This window comes from Esox lucius, chromosome 5 (genome assembly GCF_011004845.1).
Source record: "Esox lucius isolate fEsoLuc1 chromosome 5, fEsoLuc1.pri, whole genome shotgun sequence".
NCBI classification, from domain to species: Eukaryota; Metazoa; Chordata; class Actinopteri; order Esociformes; family Esocidae; genus Esox; species Esox lucius.
In genome coordinates, this window is record NC_047573.1 from 24,241,678 (window position 1) to 24,257,220 (window position 15,543).

Below are 15,543 nucleotides of genomic sequence, written 5' to 3' on the forward strand. Positions count from 1 at the left end.
TGCATTATTTTCAGACCTCAAATATTGCAAAAAAAAAATTAATACACATTTTTCAACAACAAAACACCAATGTTTTAACTTAGGAAGAGTTCAGAAACCAATATTTGGGGGAATAACTCTGATTTCTAATCACAGCTTTCATGCTTCTTGGCATTGCACAAATTCAGTCCTGCCCCTAGGAGACGGTTTCGAACCGTCCTCGCTGTGCAATTCACCCCTGCTGCTGTTTGCCATTTATTTTGTATTATTTTGTGTTATTGTCACTTGGTGTCATCCTACGGTTGTTGAGTGACATTCGAATGAGATGACGGTCATCTCAGTCAGTGGACAGTTGTTTTCACCCTCTGCCAGTCTGTAGCTTTGTTGTCCCCAGTGTCTGTTGCTTGACCTTCTTCTTATGAACCGCCGTCTTAGAAATGTTCAGGATGGAAGCAACCTGACGCTCACTGTTTCCCTCGGCCAGTAAAGCCAAAATTGAACCCTTCTTTTCCTCACTCAAAGCTTTTCTTTTCAACTCTTTTGTCATGCTGCATAGTTATTGTTTTGATTCAAATTACCTTTGAGGTACTACTTGCACTGTTTTTGCCATCCAGCTGATCCTATTGCAAGAGGATAGTGATGACCACAGCAGTGTTTTTTATACTTTTCCTCGTTCAATTAGATATGGTTCAGGTAATCACCTAATCAGTACCTATCCATCCATTCATCTTCTTCCGCTTATCCGGGGCCGGGTCGCGGGGGCAGCAGTCTAAGCAGAGATGCCCAGACTTCCCTCTCCCTAGACACTTCCTCCAGCTCTTCCGGGGGGACACCGAGGCGTTCCCAGGCCAGCCGGGAGACATAGTCCCTCTAGAGTGTCCTAGGTCTTCCCCGGGGTCTCCTCCCAGGAAGGTGTTCAGGAGGCATCCGGAACAGATGCCCAAGTCACCTCAGCTGACCCCTCTCGATGTGAAGGAGCAGCGGCTCTACTCTGAGCTCCTCCCGGGTGACCGAGCTTTTCACCCTATCTCTAAGGGATCGCCCAGCCACCCTGCGAAGAAAGCTCATTTCAGCCGCCTGTATCCGGGATCTTGTCCTTTTGGTCATGACCCAAAGCTCATGACCATAGGTGAGAGTAGGAATGTAGATTGACAGGTAAATCGAGAGCTTCACCTTGCGGCCCTAGATACTTAAACTCCTCCACTTGAGGCAGGCACTCTCCACCAACCTGAAGTGGGCAAGCCACCCTTTTCCAACTGAGGACTATGGCCTCGGATTTGGCGGTACTGATTTTCATCCTCACCGCTTCACACTCGGCTGCAAACCGTCCCAGTGCATGCTGAAGGTCCTGGTTTGAAGGGGCCAACACGACAACATCATCCGCAAAGAGCAGAGACGAAATCGTGTGGTCCCCAAACCTGACACCCTCCGACCCCTGGCTGCGCCTAGAAATTCTGTCCATAAAAATTACGAACAGAACCGGCGACAAAGGGCAGCCCTGCCGGAGTCCAACATGCACTGGGAACAAGTCTGACTTACTGCCGGCAATGCGGACCAAGCTCCTGCTTCGGTCGTACAGGGACCTGACAGCCCTTAGCAAAGGACCCAGGACCCCATATTCCCGAAGCACTCTCCACAGGATGCCGCGAGGGACACAGTCGAATGCCTTCTCCAAATCCACAAAACACATGTGGATTGGTTGGGCAAACTCCCATGAACCCTCCAGCACCCCGTAGAGGGTATAGAGCTGGTCCAGTGTTCCACGGCCCGGACGAAAACCACACTGTTCCTCCTGAATCCGAGGTTCTACTATCGGCCGTATTCTCCTCTCCAGTAACCTGGCATAGACTTTCCCGGGGAGACTGAGAAGTGTGATCCCCCTGTAGTTGGAACACACCCTCCAGTCCCCCTTCACCACCATCAGTACCTAATTAAGTAAAAAGAGGTGTGCCTGTGTTGTACTGGAATGGAATGTCTGCCATACATGCTGATTTAAGAAACATTTGGAATGTTTTTTTCCAGAGCTGTATGTCTCCTGGATCTGTCTGTGTGCAACCTTGCATTTCCTAAGCTACATCATGGCAGCAACTATTCTTTGTATGTACATTCAGCAAGGACTAGTGGGGTCATCTATACAGTTGGGAAGGAATATAATTTTGAAACTTGGCAATGTAAAATAAGAACAACGGTAATGTCACGATGATGTTGTCGTGTTGGCCCCTTCAAGCCAGGACCTTCAGCATGCACTTGGACGGTTTGCAGCCGAGTGTGAAACAGTGGGGATGAAAATCAGTACCTCCAAATCTGAGGCCATGGTCCTCAGTCGGAAAAGGGTGGCTTGCCCACTTCAGGTTGGTGGAGAGTGCCTGCCTCAAGTGGAGGAGTTTAAGTATCTAGGGGTCCTGTTCACGAGTGAGGGAAGGATGGAACGGGAGATTGACAGACGGATCGGTGCAGCTTCTGCAGTAATGCGGTCGATGTATCGGTCTGTCGTGGTGAAGAAAGAGCTGAGCCGCAAGGCGAAGCTCTCGATTTACCAGTCAATCTACGTTCCTACTCTCACCTATGGTCATGAGCTTTGGGTCATGACCGAAAGGACAAGATCCCGGATACAGGCGGCCGAAATGAGCTTTCTCCGCAGGGTGGCTGGGCGATCCCTTAGAGATAGGGTGAGAAGCTCGGTCACCCGGGAGGAGCTCAGAGTAGAGCCGCTGCTCCTCCACATCGAGAGGGGTCAGCTGAGGTGGCTTGGGCATCTGTTTCGGATGCCTCCGGAACGCCTTCCTGGGAAGGTGTTCCGGTCCTGTCCCACCGGGAGGAGACCCCGGGGAAGACCTAGGACACGCTGGAGGGACTATGTCTCCCGGCTGGCCTGGGAACGCCTCGGTGTCCCCCCGGAAGAGCTGGAGGAAGTGTCTAGGGAGAGGGAAGTCTGGGCATCTCTGCTTAGACTGCTGCCCCCGCGACCCGGCCCCGGATAAGTGGTAGATGATGGTATGGTATGGTAATGTCACTACTCTGTGTTGGTCTCTGTACTTGTACTCTGTTTTATTGTGACCTTTCTTCCCGGATATATATGATTAAAACCTGTAAAAACTGTTATAAACAAATTCGTTTTCACTTTATAAATTGCAAACACTTGTTCCATGTTCTACAATACAGCTCCGGAAAACATTAAGAGACCACTGCACCTTTTTCTTTCCTTTCCAAATAAGTCGAAAAGGAAGATTTTGAGTGAGGAACAGAAAGGATAATATTAAGAGACCACTTTAAATTGAATGCTTCTGTTCCTTACTCAAAACTTTCCTTTTCAACTTTTTTGTAAAGGAATGAAAAAGGTGCAGTGGTCTCTTAAATTTTTTCCGGAGCGGAATAACACACGTGTTACACGCGGCAGAGGGTACATATACATAACCACAAGTTCTCTATCTTGACATATCATACATCAAATCATGCACCACCACAAACGCATTCTGTATTTACTCGTACTATTTCAGTTGAATAGCCCCTTAGCTCTGCAGAGCACAAACCTCTAGGCCTTGTAAGACATATTTCTCTACCACAATAAATGCCCCTTTCCTTTTTGCTGCCATAGACTGTCAGGTCCATAATTATTGTCACCCTTGAAAAAAGTAGCTGAAAATACTGTACAAAAAAAAAACAATACAAAAACAGAACTATCTTGTAAGCAAAATTTTTTAAATGAAACATAGGAACATCATATTCTGTAGATACATACATACATACATACAGTGGATATAAAAAGTCTACACACCCCTGTTAAAATGCCAGGTTCTTGTGATGTAAAAGAATGAGACAAAGATAAATCACGTCAGAACTTTTTCCACCTTTAATGTGACCTATAACATGAAAAATTAAAAACTCACAATAACCTGGTTGCATAAGTGTGCACTTATGCAACCAGACACACAAGGGGACATACAGGTAAAAATGGCAATTAAAGGTGAATTTCCCACACCTGTGGCTTTTTAAATTGCAATTAGTGCCTGTGTATAAATAGTAAATGAGTTTGTTAGCTCTCACATGGATGCACTGAGCAGGCTAGATACTGAGCCATGGGGACCAGAAAAGAACTGTCAAAAGACGTGGTAACAAGGTAATGATACATTATAAAGATGGGACAGGATATAAAAAGATAGCCACAGCCTTCCAAATGCCAGACAGTACTGTTCAAACATTTATTTAGAAGTGGAAAATGTGGGGTTCTCTGGATCCCAAGCCAAGGTCAGGTAGACCAAGAAAGATTTCAGCCAAAACTTCCAGAAGAATTGTTTAGGATACAAAGAAAAACCCACAAGTAACCTCAGGAGAAATACAGGCTTCTCTGGAAAAAGACAGTGTGGTTATTTCAAGGAGAACAATACAAAGATACTTGAAAAAAGCCTTTACTGCTCCAATGCCAGAAAAAAGCCCAGTTACAATATGCTCGACAACACTTTCACACGCCTCACAGCTTCTGGCACATTGTAATTTGGAGTAACAAGACCAAAATAGAGCTTTATGTTCACAACCATAAACGGTATGTTTGGAGACACGTCCACAAGGCCTATAGGGAACAGAATACCATCCCCTCTGTGAAGCATGTTTTAGGGGTGTGTGAGCTCTAAAGGCATGGGGAATCTTGTGAAAATGGATGGCAGTCCCTATGTTGATTGGTCCATTTGGTACCCAATATTTACCCATCTGATTCCACTTACCTGCAAAGATGAAATCAAACATTCAGGTGCATCTAAAAAAAAATTTAATATTGTGGACATTTTATTTCAATCTTGATGATAATGGCATACAGCTCATGGAAATAAAAAATCCAGTATCTCAAAATATTAGAATAAACAATTTACAACACAGAAATGTACAATACCTGAGCAGAGCTCTAATCAGCTAATTAGCTCCCTGAGCCTTCAGTACACACAACCACAGTCATGGGGAAGACTGCTGACTCGACAGTTGTCCAAAATACATTAATTGACACCCTCCACGAGGAGGGTAAGCCACAGAAGATCATTGTTGACATTTCTGTATTCTACATTTTGTACTCTACTATTTTGAGACATTGGATTTTTGATTTGAGCAATGAGCTGTAAGCCGTAATCATCATTTTTAATCTTTCACTTTATGTGTAACAAATCTATAATATATGAAGGTGTCACTTTTTGATTTGAATTACAGGCGAAAATGAACTTTTCCACAATATTCAAATGTTTTGAGCTGCACCTGTACAGATCACTCTTATTTGAACAGGAACACTTTCTCAGTAATATGGAATACAATTGTAGCTTGGTTTAGGGCGTTTCTGTCTTCAGATTGGTCTTTTGCATTTGATAGGCATTGTAAATTGGATTCAGATCAGGTGGTTGACAAGGTCAGTCAAGACATTTCTTATTTTTGACCTTGTATACTAAGCAGTAGATTATGCATGCTTAATGTGTTGGCTATGTGTCTGATTTATTTACAATTGTTATTTAATTAACTACATTAGTTAAGTAACCTATATTTTTACAAGCATAGCTTTATTTGAGTTGAATGATGTTCAGAGTGAAATAATTGGTAACTTGGTAAATTGTCTTTTCAAAGTAGCTTCCTGAATACTGCAGCTCATCAAGGCCCCACAAACGGCACTCTAAAAAAAACATATCCTCCCCCTCACATGACAGTGGAGGATGATAGTTATCAGAATAAAGTGACTATCTAGATCGTCCTCCCACTTTCAGTTTCTGCCATCAAATTAAACTGTCGTAGATAGCTCATTTAGTAGACCAGGTCAAGGCAATGTAGAGCAGTGTAATGTCATACCTTATCCGTTTCAAACATTCTAGGGCACATTCAGGAGCATGTGGCTGCTTCTCACTTTGGTCCTGTTTCACAGGATTGTCTGTCTATATGGGAATTACACAACAACAGGTAATGACCTCAGTTTCAATTCATATGTATACAACTTAATATATACATATATATATATATATATATATATATATAGGCTCATCAGAGATGCATGTTTGTTCATTTTACTTATTTCTGTCTGAATGTTCCAACACGTTGTGTCCTGTTTTGTGTTTCATGTGGATTCTCCCAGGTCCTACATATAGCCTTGACTGTGTGAATGATTACCTGTACATCATTAACTGTTCTCTGAGCATCCAGCCAGAGTTGGCTTATGAAAACCAGTCCTCTTACTGGCTTCTCTTTGAGAAGTCCTGGGAACCTGAAAGGTGAGACAGCCAGTGTATCAGATATTTCATATTTGAGTCCATTCATCTGAATGTATTTGTTCAGTGGTTCTCAACCTTTCTTGTTTATTGTGCCCATAGTCTACCCGCTACCATATTTACTCTGGTTGGAGAACCGTCTAACCAACCACCAATACATGAGTCTCATCACTAGGCTATGTACTCAGGAATGTTCAGTGCCCCCTGTAGACAGGCCAAGCACCCCAGCTTGAGAACCACTGTATGAAGACACTTGTACACTCCTAGACAATGTGCTTACAATACTGTACACACTATATTCATTTATTGTATTTTGTCATTTTCTTCATGTTCACTACTGCTCGTTACACAGTCCATATCAATGTGTGTTGAGGATAACGGATGGCAATTACTCCTGTTCATTGGACACATCAGATTCTGTGGATTCAGATCCTGATGAGAATTTTGGAAGCTTTTATGACATTACGGTGTACAAGATCAGTCTCTATCACAGAAGAACCGATGGAAAGATAAGCGCCATATTGCTGGATGAGGAATATATGCCAGTAAAAAACAGTAAGTGCCTTGTACAGTATCACAATAAATATACTACTACATTATGGACACTTCAATTGACAAGCATAGTCACTTATTTAAAGGCTTTTGTTGAAAGTTAGATAGTGGTTAACTGTGGCGTAATTACTGTTTAAATACACAAACAATTGTAATTGAAGTGTAAAAAATAGTAATGAATACAATCCTTGCTATACTGTAATTACAGGAATCTTCACATTGTAAAGTTACATTTAAAGTTCAATGTAACCAAAAGCGTTTTCTGGGGGGAACACAATATGTATCTTTGACATAAATATTTATTTCCCATCTTCAGTCAAACCTAATGCACCTGTCAGTCTCACCGTCAACCGGATGTCAAATCATTACTGCATCGCCTGGATGAGCAGCTACGAGAAATATTTACCATTCAATCCTCTGAGTGACAACTTGAAGTATGAACTGTGGTTCCACAAAAACGGCCTTGATGGACAAGTAAGACATTCGATTTTGGAATGTGTTCTAAAATAGAAGCTAGCTAATAAATTAGTCTGTTTTCCTCACGTATTTACTCCTCATAGTCTCTCGAAGTTCGTTACTCAACCAATCTGTCAGTGGGCGAAGAAAATTTGAAGCCACAAACAAACTACAGCATTAAATTGAGGTCCATTCCCAACCAATTACCCTATCAGGGTCAGTGGAGTAAATGGACATCAGAGGTTCATTGGAGGACCGATGCCATGCAGCAAGGTATGGTATGGTGCTGTCTGGACATTAGGAACATGAACCAAAAACATTTAAGCCCACAGATTTCCTGTTTCATAATGTTTGTACTGTTCTAGTGACCTTGGTCCCTGCAGCTACAGTGCTTCCAAAGAACGGAAAGTTTAGTGCCATCTTCTGTTTGCTGATACCTGTGCTGCTAATTATTTGTTACATTCCAATTGTAAGGTAGGTTTGGATGACCTTTGGTGACAACATCTGGTTTGGTTAAAGAGATGTCTTAGATTGTATAATTTATGGGCTGTGTGTTAATTTTTTTCAGGTTGAACAAAACCGCCTTCATCCCAACTCCGGCAGAATACTTCAAGCCCCTTTATAGTGATTGCAAAGGAGACTTCAAGGTAAGGCCATCTTACTTAAAACATTGATGAATGAATACTTCTGAGATGTGATCATCACACTAATGAACTCTGTGGTTACTGTTGTGGTAGAGCTGGGTCGTCACCCCAGGTTACCAAGCAGGCCTTCTCAAGACCGAGGAAACACTTCTAATCGACACCCTCATCGAGACCGGAACTGTCCTGGGTGGCGACAACTCCTCGCAGGTGCCTGATCAAATGTTCCAGGACAACGGCAATGACCTCTTCAACCTAAAGTCTGACGTGCTGGGCCTTCCTTATGCCATCTCTCTGGGTCCTCCACTCCGGGCTCCCAGGGGCCCAGTGAACAGCTTTACTCTGAGCGAGCAAGAAAGCATCATCGAGGCAGATTCAGGCTGTTGGCTCCACAGCTCTGGGTCTCTGGAACAAGAGAGTGGCTGGTATAGAAATGAGTTCAACAACAGGGACTATTGCACCCTATCGGACACTTTGGGGAACAGCAAGATCAGTCAGACTGCAAAAGGTGTCTGGTGCTCTGGGAGTTTGTTCAGCGAGGTCATGTCTGAAGGAGAAGATCAGGTTGAATGCTAACATTTCTAAGCTTCCGATCACCTTTTAACCCACATTTACACCTTGTTCCAACTGTCGTCCTGTTCGCCTCCACATTGTCATTGTGCCACACTTTTTGACAAGTGTAGTCAGTCAGAGGACCCCATTGTGAACTGGTAGTGATTGGATTTTCCCAACCTCCTCTGACCTCTATAAGATTGATCCCCTTGTCCTTCCCACTCTGAAAAAACACACACATGCTCTTAATTATTGCCACATTCCAATTGAAATTGAACAATTCACAGGCTATACATATACTTAAAAAGATATGACCCAAATTAAGACATTCCCACATCCATAGCAAGGACTGTTCAGGCCAATGCTAAATTAAAAAAAGAATTGTGCAATTTCCAGGAAAATCTAACTAATGCCTATGGGCGAATGGCTTTAATGGTGTAATATACAGTCCAAAATAACATTAGGCTACAATTATTCGTTAGTCTTTGGACTGCTTGTAGATTAACACTTTATCATATTACAAGGACTAATGTAGGTCTATGATAACACATGCTTAAAGAACAAACCAGGCCAGACCGATTTGGATTCATTCTTTGTGTCATGCACTTTGTAACTTAAAACATGTTCAACAGGCAGCTGTGAGCAATAGGGCCAGTATCATTTATACTGTGATGACTCTAAGGATGGCAATGATTCTCCTACTATCTGTACACCTGTGGACAGGTATTGCACCAGGATAATGCTATGACTATTTTTACATTGTTGGATCAAAGTATTTTGTGAATTTTTACAGCTTTTGTCATAAGGGGACATCCAAGACAGGTATAATTTGCCAAGACTCCCATTGAGTGTTAGGATCAACTGGGTCAGATGGCCACCTTATGGCCAAGTCTGAACATTGTCTGGGTTAAAATTGAAGACATTCCCTGCTGTGATTCAATTCCCAGCTTGGGTGTCCCTTTTAGGCTTTTCTAATGCAATTCAAGCTCAAAAATGCATTTTAAGCTGGTTTCCTCTACTGTAGACTGTTCATGAAAAGCATGTAGAATATTCACCATATGGAATATTGTACCTTTCAGCATTTTGTTAATAAAAGAGGCAAATGTCTTGCAAAATTATACCCCCACTTTAACTGTCATCAAAAGGTAAATCCAGCATGATAGCTAAATATTATGAAAATCATTTAGAAAGTATCTGAGTTTCATGGGAGATATTTCCATGCCAGAAACAACTGCCTTCACCATGAGAGAAGAAAGTGTAACAGTGGCTTTATATAAACAGTTTATTTACTCTTAACACATACATGAACAAAGCACCATACAAACATAAAGAGTCTGATACAGAAGCCTACCTGCCTTTAGAGTGGACACAGCCATTTTCTTTTTTCATAGCAAACACTCCAAATAACAAAAGACACCCAAGGCAGCAGATACTCTTATATTACAGCATGCTGAATAGAAAACCTGCATAAGACAATCAGACAGAGCCATCTACAGACACTAGTGAGATAGGGCAGTATAAAAGTGCCATTCATTATACAGCAGTTGAAATACTGACATTTAAGTAATAGCAAATTTACATCATTAAAATCAGGGAAAACAAGAGTGGAGGGTTTAACGAAATCAAGTGGATCTCTTCCTCGACAGAGGATGGGCTAATTTTGAATCAATGCTGGAACTGGTACGCTGCGCTGTCCCTCGCTCCATAAGACAAGTAATACGGCTAAAAACGGAAGCGACTAGGGGCGCTGCGGCACCCAGTTCCTCCCATCTCCCGCCACACACCACCCCAGCAGTTAAGAACAGAACAGGGAAGGGGGGGGGGGGTCAGAGAAGAAGATGGCACAGAATGTGGGTCAGAGTTTTAAATAGAAGTCCTTATAAGCGAGTCCCGATGTGAGAGGGGCACATTCAAAGAGAAAACAGAGGGGAGGTGATCCGCGTTCGACCCATTCCTTCTGCCCAAGCCGAGAGGAGTCTTCACCCTTACGAAGGAGAGAATTTCTTGGCCTGTGCTCGGACTCTTTTTTCATATTCTACTCTGTTTTGGCTGAAAAAAAAAAAAAAAAAACAGGGGGTTCAGTAAAACAAACTCCAAAAAACAAAATTGACAAGCAGGAAGGCGTCACAATACAAGCACGACTCACCAGTAAATTGTGTATGCCTCTGCTTGGGCTGGGTCCTGGATATTTGGCTCATTTAAGAGTTCCTGTATTCCTAATAGGATCTGTGAGAAATGACAATACATAAATCTCACATTGGTAAGGCTACTAGATGTCTGGAGTTAGTCAAAACCAGCAGCACATCCTTACCTGCTTAATGGTGATGGCTGGTCTCCAGTCCTTGTCCTCCTCCAGGATAGACAGGCATACTGTGCCTGACGGATACACATTAGGATGGAAGAGCGGAGGCTCAAATTTACCTAGAAAAACAGAGGAATCACAAAGGTAAAGAAAGGGGGTATTCTTTGAATCTACCATTTCATGCATTTTTAAAGCGGAATAAGTCAAAAATGTGTTGGAAGTTCATTAATTGCTTATAGTAATTGTTGAACTGTGTTTATGCACACGGGACTCCAGGACAGCAGGGTCAAGCTAGCGGGAGTGCAGCATCATCTGGTTATATTGCTCTCAAACAATTTGATCAAACTTGGTGAAATAACCATTAGTGACGTGAAAACCCAATTGTTACAGCGAAAACAACATTTGTGGTACATACCATATTCATTTTAGGTTAAATGTCAGTTGAGGGTTTTACATTCCACCTTTTATAACACTGGATAGTAAAATAACCTTACCCAGACGTCAGGTAAATTCATACATCTAATTATATAGCAGTTAAATATACAACTATATAGTGGCCAATACAGAAGCGCCAACTGTGGTAGGACGGTAACGCATTGGAGCAGGTTTGAGAATAGAATGATTGAAAGGGACATTGCTGAAAATAATTGCTACATCCTTGCCACTTCTAAAGATCAGATGACAGAAACGGTGAAGAAAGAAAATATAGTTGTGCATCTGGTCACAAGCACAATGACTAGACCAAGAACATGTGGTGCTTTCCACGTGTGGAGAGGTTGTCGAGTGTCACTAAGACAAATGCACTGGATTCCCAACAGCACACATTGTTACAGTCTCACTCGAGACTGGTGCACCAACCCACGTAGCAACAGTTTTTTGTGGTTTTCATGGAGCATGGACCCTCACATCGCCCAGATATAACAGCAAGGGGTGACGCACCACTTACACAGTATTGGGTTTGTCTGTATTTTGTCTTTTTGTGTGATTGAGTATGTAATGATGCACCAGAAAAAGGGAAAAAAGAGGGGGTGCAGAAATGATGCTAATAATGAAAGCATTCACCATTGACTCAGTTGACGTTAATGATTGATCTGCACAAAAAACAGTTTAAACTTCTAGATTACCTCAGGGAAGAACAGAAAGGGACACAACGTTCAAGTGCCAGAACACTGGGCTATTCCCAACATTGGGGAAGTCATGTTTCATGTGGAACCCAGGAAGAGTAGCAGCTGCATGGAGGCTAATACAGAAACAGGAGCGTTCATGAAACCACTTACACTTTGGGGGCGAGGAGGGATAGTCATCCTTGAACAGCATCCGCAGTTTGAACAAGCCTCCTTCCCATGGGGTCTGTGGATGAGGCATAAATGTTTTCAAATGGCTTAAATGCTGAACTAGGAGGGTCAGCTATGAGCCATCTTATTGGCCTTTGCTTTCATATAAAAATGCCCACAGCATCAGTACAGCACATGCATGTGTAACACATTCTCTCCAAGGTCGACAACCAACTATGTAGACGTGACTATTAACAAGGTTAAGGATGCACCGATGTCAACCAGCAATCGTATTGGCCAGTAACAGGCAAAAATAATACAATACTGGCATCGCCAGATGCTGATTACTTCCAACAGAGTGTGCATGCTTCTGAACAGGCATCCAATCAGCTCCAGTTTAAAGAATCAAGTGTTCAATTTTCTTGATAATTCTCAATTTTTAATTGTACAATTTTTTTTGTTTAAATATCCTAATACCTTATTTACAGAGCCTGTGGAAAGCATTCAGACACTTCATTTTTAATACCCCATAATGACAGAGCAAAAAGAAAGTATTAAACCTTGTGGCAACTGTTTAAAATATTAATTTCTTATGTAGCTAAGCATAGAGACAATTTGCCATGACACTTCAAATTTAGTTAAGATGCATCCTGGGTCCTTTGATCATCATCTCTCTAGAACTTGACTAATCCATCGATGGGATATTGGTACAGTACCATATCAACATACATTAAATATACGCTCTGGCAAATAAACTTCCAACTGAGATATATGGCATTAGCTTGACTTTCAGATGTTGAAGACTTTTGCACAGTACCACACACAGTCCAGCATTACTAACTTAGTAATGTGGGACATCCCCACATGGTCAATTTTTCATGTTTTATCTTGCCTTCTGCAGACTTTTAGTCTCCAGAGGGTAAGTAAAACCACAAATCCAGGTGCAAAGCTGGTAGATGCATACCCAAGAAGACACAAAAGCAGTGATGGCAGCTTCAGAATTGTTTCATGCTACATTACATGATATTACAGCAGCTGGTACAATGTAAATGAAACATAGAACTTTATTATCAGTTAAAATAAAGAGCATGAGAACTAAAACTCCATGCGTTATGTAACAAAAGCTCTCAAAAGCTTTCCTTTCCACAAAAAGTGATTCAACTTCTCATGCTCTTCATTTTAATAAATTATTTTCATTTCTTCACATTTGCAATGAAAATTGACACTGGAGCCCTGTTATCGGTGCATTCCTAAGCAAGGTCACACCACAAGGCCCATTCCTAAGCAAGGTCATACAATTAACCCGAGTTGTTTTTTTAAATGTCTACCTACCCCTTTCTTGCCAGGAATGGCACATTCCCAGTTCATCAAGTTCATTGTTCCATCCGGGTTTTTCGTCGGCACAGCCACAAAGCCCTAGGAAATGGGTTCCAGTAAAGATGAAGGGTGAGATGAAGCAAAAATAAAACTTCCACCTCAAAGCGTTTAAATAATGGATAAAACACTACACCCATCACTATTGTTCTGAATTATATTCATTTTTAAAACTACTGTTTTATTATGTCTGGAACTAGTTATACACTGTTACTCACGAATGGGTGGTCTTTCCGCCACGCTTTGCGCTCCTGAGCAAGCCGGCTCAATGCAATGCCAGACATGACTGGTGAACTCCTGAAACAACAGAGGTGATAAACAAGCAGACTTTCAAAAGACATGTACATACAATTAACCCAATGTATCACATTTTCTATCGTTATGGGACATTACATATTTCCTGGAGAAAAACATTTCACTTGGGTTACAAAGTCAGGCTTTTAGGCTCCTAGTGAAAATATTTAAACTTACACAAACGTTACTTTTTTTTTTTCTTTAAACCTAGGCTTTTGATCTAGAAACCCTTTAGATGGTCAAACCACAAGACTATCTGCCTCCTTTAACAAGTCAACTTCCCCAGACCTGCTGTGTTTTAGGCTTCTCTGTGGTCTACACAAAACACTGGTTCCTTGAGAAAAATACTGTTTTAAAACATGACAAAGAATGTAATTACAGCCTTGGTTAAAAAGTTTGATAATGTAACTTAGAAGCAACGCTGTGGAGGCATATCATGAGCTGTACTAGATCTCCTCGAAGAACCAATGGGCACATCAATAATAACGTAACATTGGAGAGCACTAGCTAGCCAGTTAAGTACTGTAGTACCATCCTTTTACTGACACCGGGTTTTTAAAAATGTAGTCTGTTGCCACTGACTAAAAAAACACCATAACTACCTAGTTAGCATAATATCCGGCTGATCATCTGCGCAATGAAGGTTTGCGCATAATATCTCTGGTCCGCTGGGTGGCTACAGGACGGCAGCAGATATATTACTTGTTGTATTGTAAACCCATTATATACCAAATGAATTAAGCTATTCATTGTGCAAGTACCAGCACATAAAATATAACTAACTTGCGGACATCGGGTGCGAGACTGTAGTACACTGGCCACATCTAGCGCGCGGCTAGCACACGAGTCTAAAGGCAAGGACTTGCGCACTTGTAGATTTTTTCACATCTTGTTGTGGCAACGAGATCCAGGACTAGTTGTTCATATACATTTGAATCCCACGCATAATAGCTAGTTGCCATGTTGGTCAGCTTTTTTGGCTTTGTTCAAGCAGAACCGCACACGAATTTGCAACAATACCACCATGACTGAGCAGGACAAAGAACCGAGGGTTTCCCAAACTGGCGCACTTTTACATATCAACCAACTAGCGAAAATGGCGCAAACTCAGGCAGATTGAATAACATCGTATTACATAAATACAATACGGATAGGCCACAGGCGACATTATCTTACCTTTCAGTGTCGCTCTAATGACTCGTACTATTTAAATGTATGAATTAATCGTGTTTAAATCGGGATAAACCCCGGCGAAGTTTCCCTCCTGAAAAGAACCCGTTCCAGCCCAGGCTAAATAACAGGACCAGTAACATGGTCAACCTTACAAACGCCTGAAAATAATTATATTCACTTGGAGCTTCTTCGGGGATTCATGGACTACAATCAAGCTACTAGGTTGTGTTAATTAAAAGAACTCACAATGAAGTCTTTAGATTGTGCAATTATTTAGTTTGTATTTATTCTGGCACAATTTGCATTCATAAATGTGAGTTGTTGATGAATACGCACTATGACATATTATTTAAGTTATTTAAAATGTACAGAAATTGGATAACAACGTTGTACATAAACAAAATATATGCAATAACAAATAAGTGCAAACAGGCAAAGTTTGAGACGACTAAAGATATACTAGCGCAGTACAATCGTTTTCAAATAAGTAACACTAGATGGAGCTGTTTGTTTACGTTTATCTGTTTCATTAATAGCGCCCAGCAACCCTGTCAACCTTCGGTCCTCCAGGCCATCATACTTATTACATGTTTCATAAACAAAATGTTCTGGTCTTTTGAATGCATCGTTTTATGGACTAAGGTTGTTTGGATGATGACTTCTTATCCCTCCAGATAAAGACAGACCTTGGTCTTTTGCTACTAGCAATCGTGTCAAAA

At 41.7% G+C, this 15,543-nt stretch overlaps 2 protein-coding genes across 3 annotated transcripts; one reads left to right on the plus strand and one right to left on the minus strand.

The window, feature by feature from the left end:
- Positions 1-5,766: 5,766 nt before the first annotated feature.
- Positions 5,767-9,526, plus strand: LOC105021300 (interleukin-9 receptor). Of its 2 annotated transcripts, XM_020046407.2 has the most exons (8): positions 5,767-5,901; positions 6,074-6,209; positions 6,559-6,761; positions 7,075-7,232; positions 7,319-7,487; positions 7,580-7,688; positions 7,783-7,861; positions 7,952-9,526. In XM_020046407.2, exons 1-8 carry the CDS (start codon positions 5,832-5,834, stop codon positions 8,429-8,431), a joined length of 1,404 nt encoding a protein of 467 aa, XP_019901966.1. In that variant the 5' UTR covers positions 5,767-5,831; the 3' UTR covers positions 8,432-9,526. The 2 variants fall into 2 exon arrangements, with proteins under 2 accessions (XP_019901966.1, XP_010887169.1); XM_010888867.3 differs by lacking the exon at positions 5,767-5,901 and having other exon boundaries at positions 6,087-6,209; positions 6,621-6,761.
- Positions 9,527-9,675: 149 nt separating this feature from the next.
- On the minus strand, positions 9,676-14,841 carry ube2ib (ubiquitin-conjugating enzyme E2Ib). The gene is made up of 7 exons (XM_010888866.4): positions 14,828-14,841; positions 13,576-13,654; positions 13,316-13,399; positions 11,987-12,059; positions 10,719-10,828; positions 10,554-10,633; positions 9,676-10,456 (listed from the first exon to the last, which is right to left on the minus strand). Exons 2-7 carry the CDS (start codon positions 13,639-13,641, stop codon positions 10,393-10,395), a joined length of 477 nt encoding a protein of 158 aa, XP_010887168.1. The 5' UTR covers positions 13,642-13,654; positions 14,828-14,841; the 3' UTR covers positions 9,676-10,392.
- Positions 14,842-15,543: the final 702 nt, after the last annotated feature.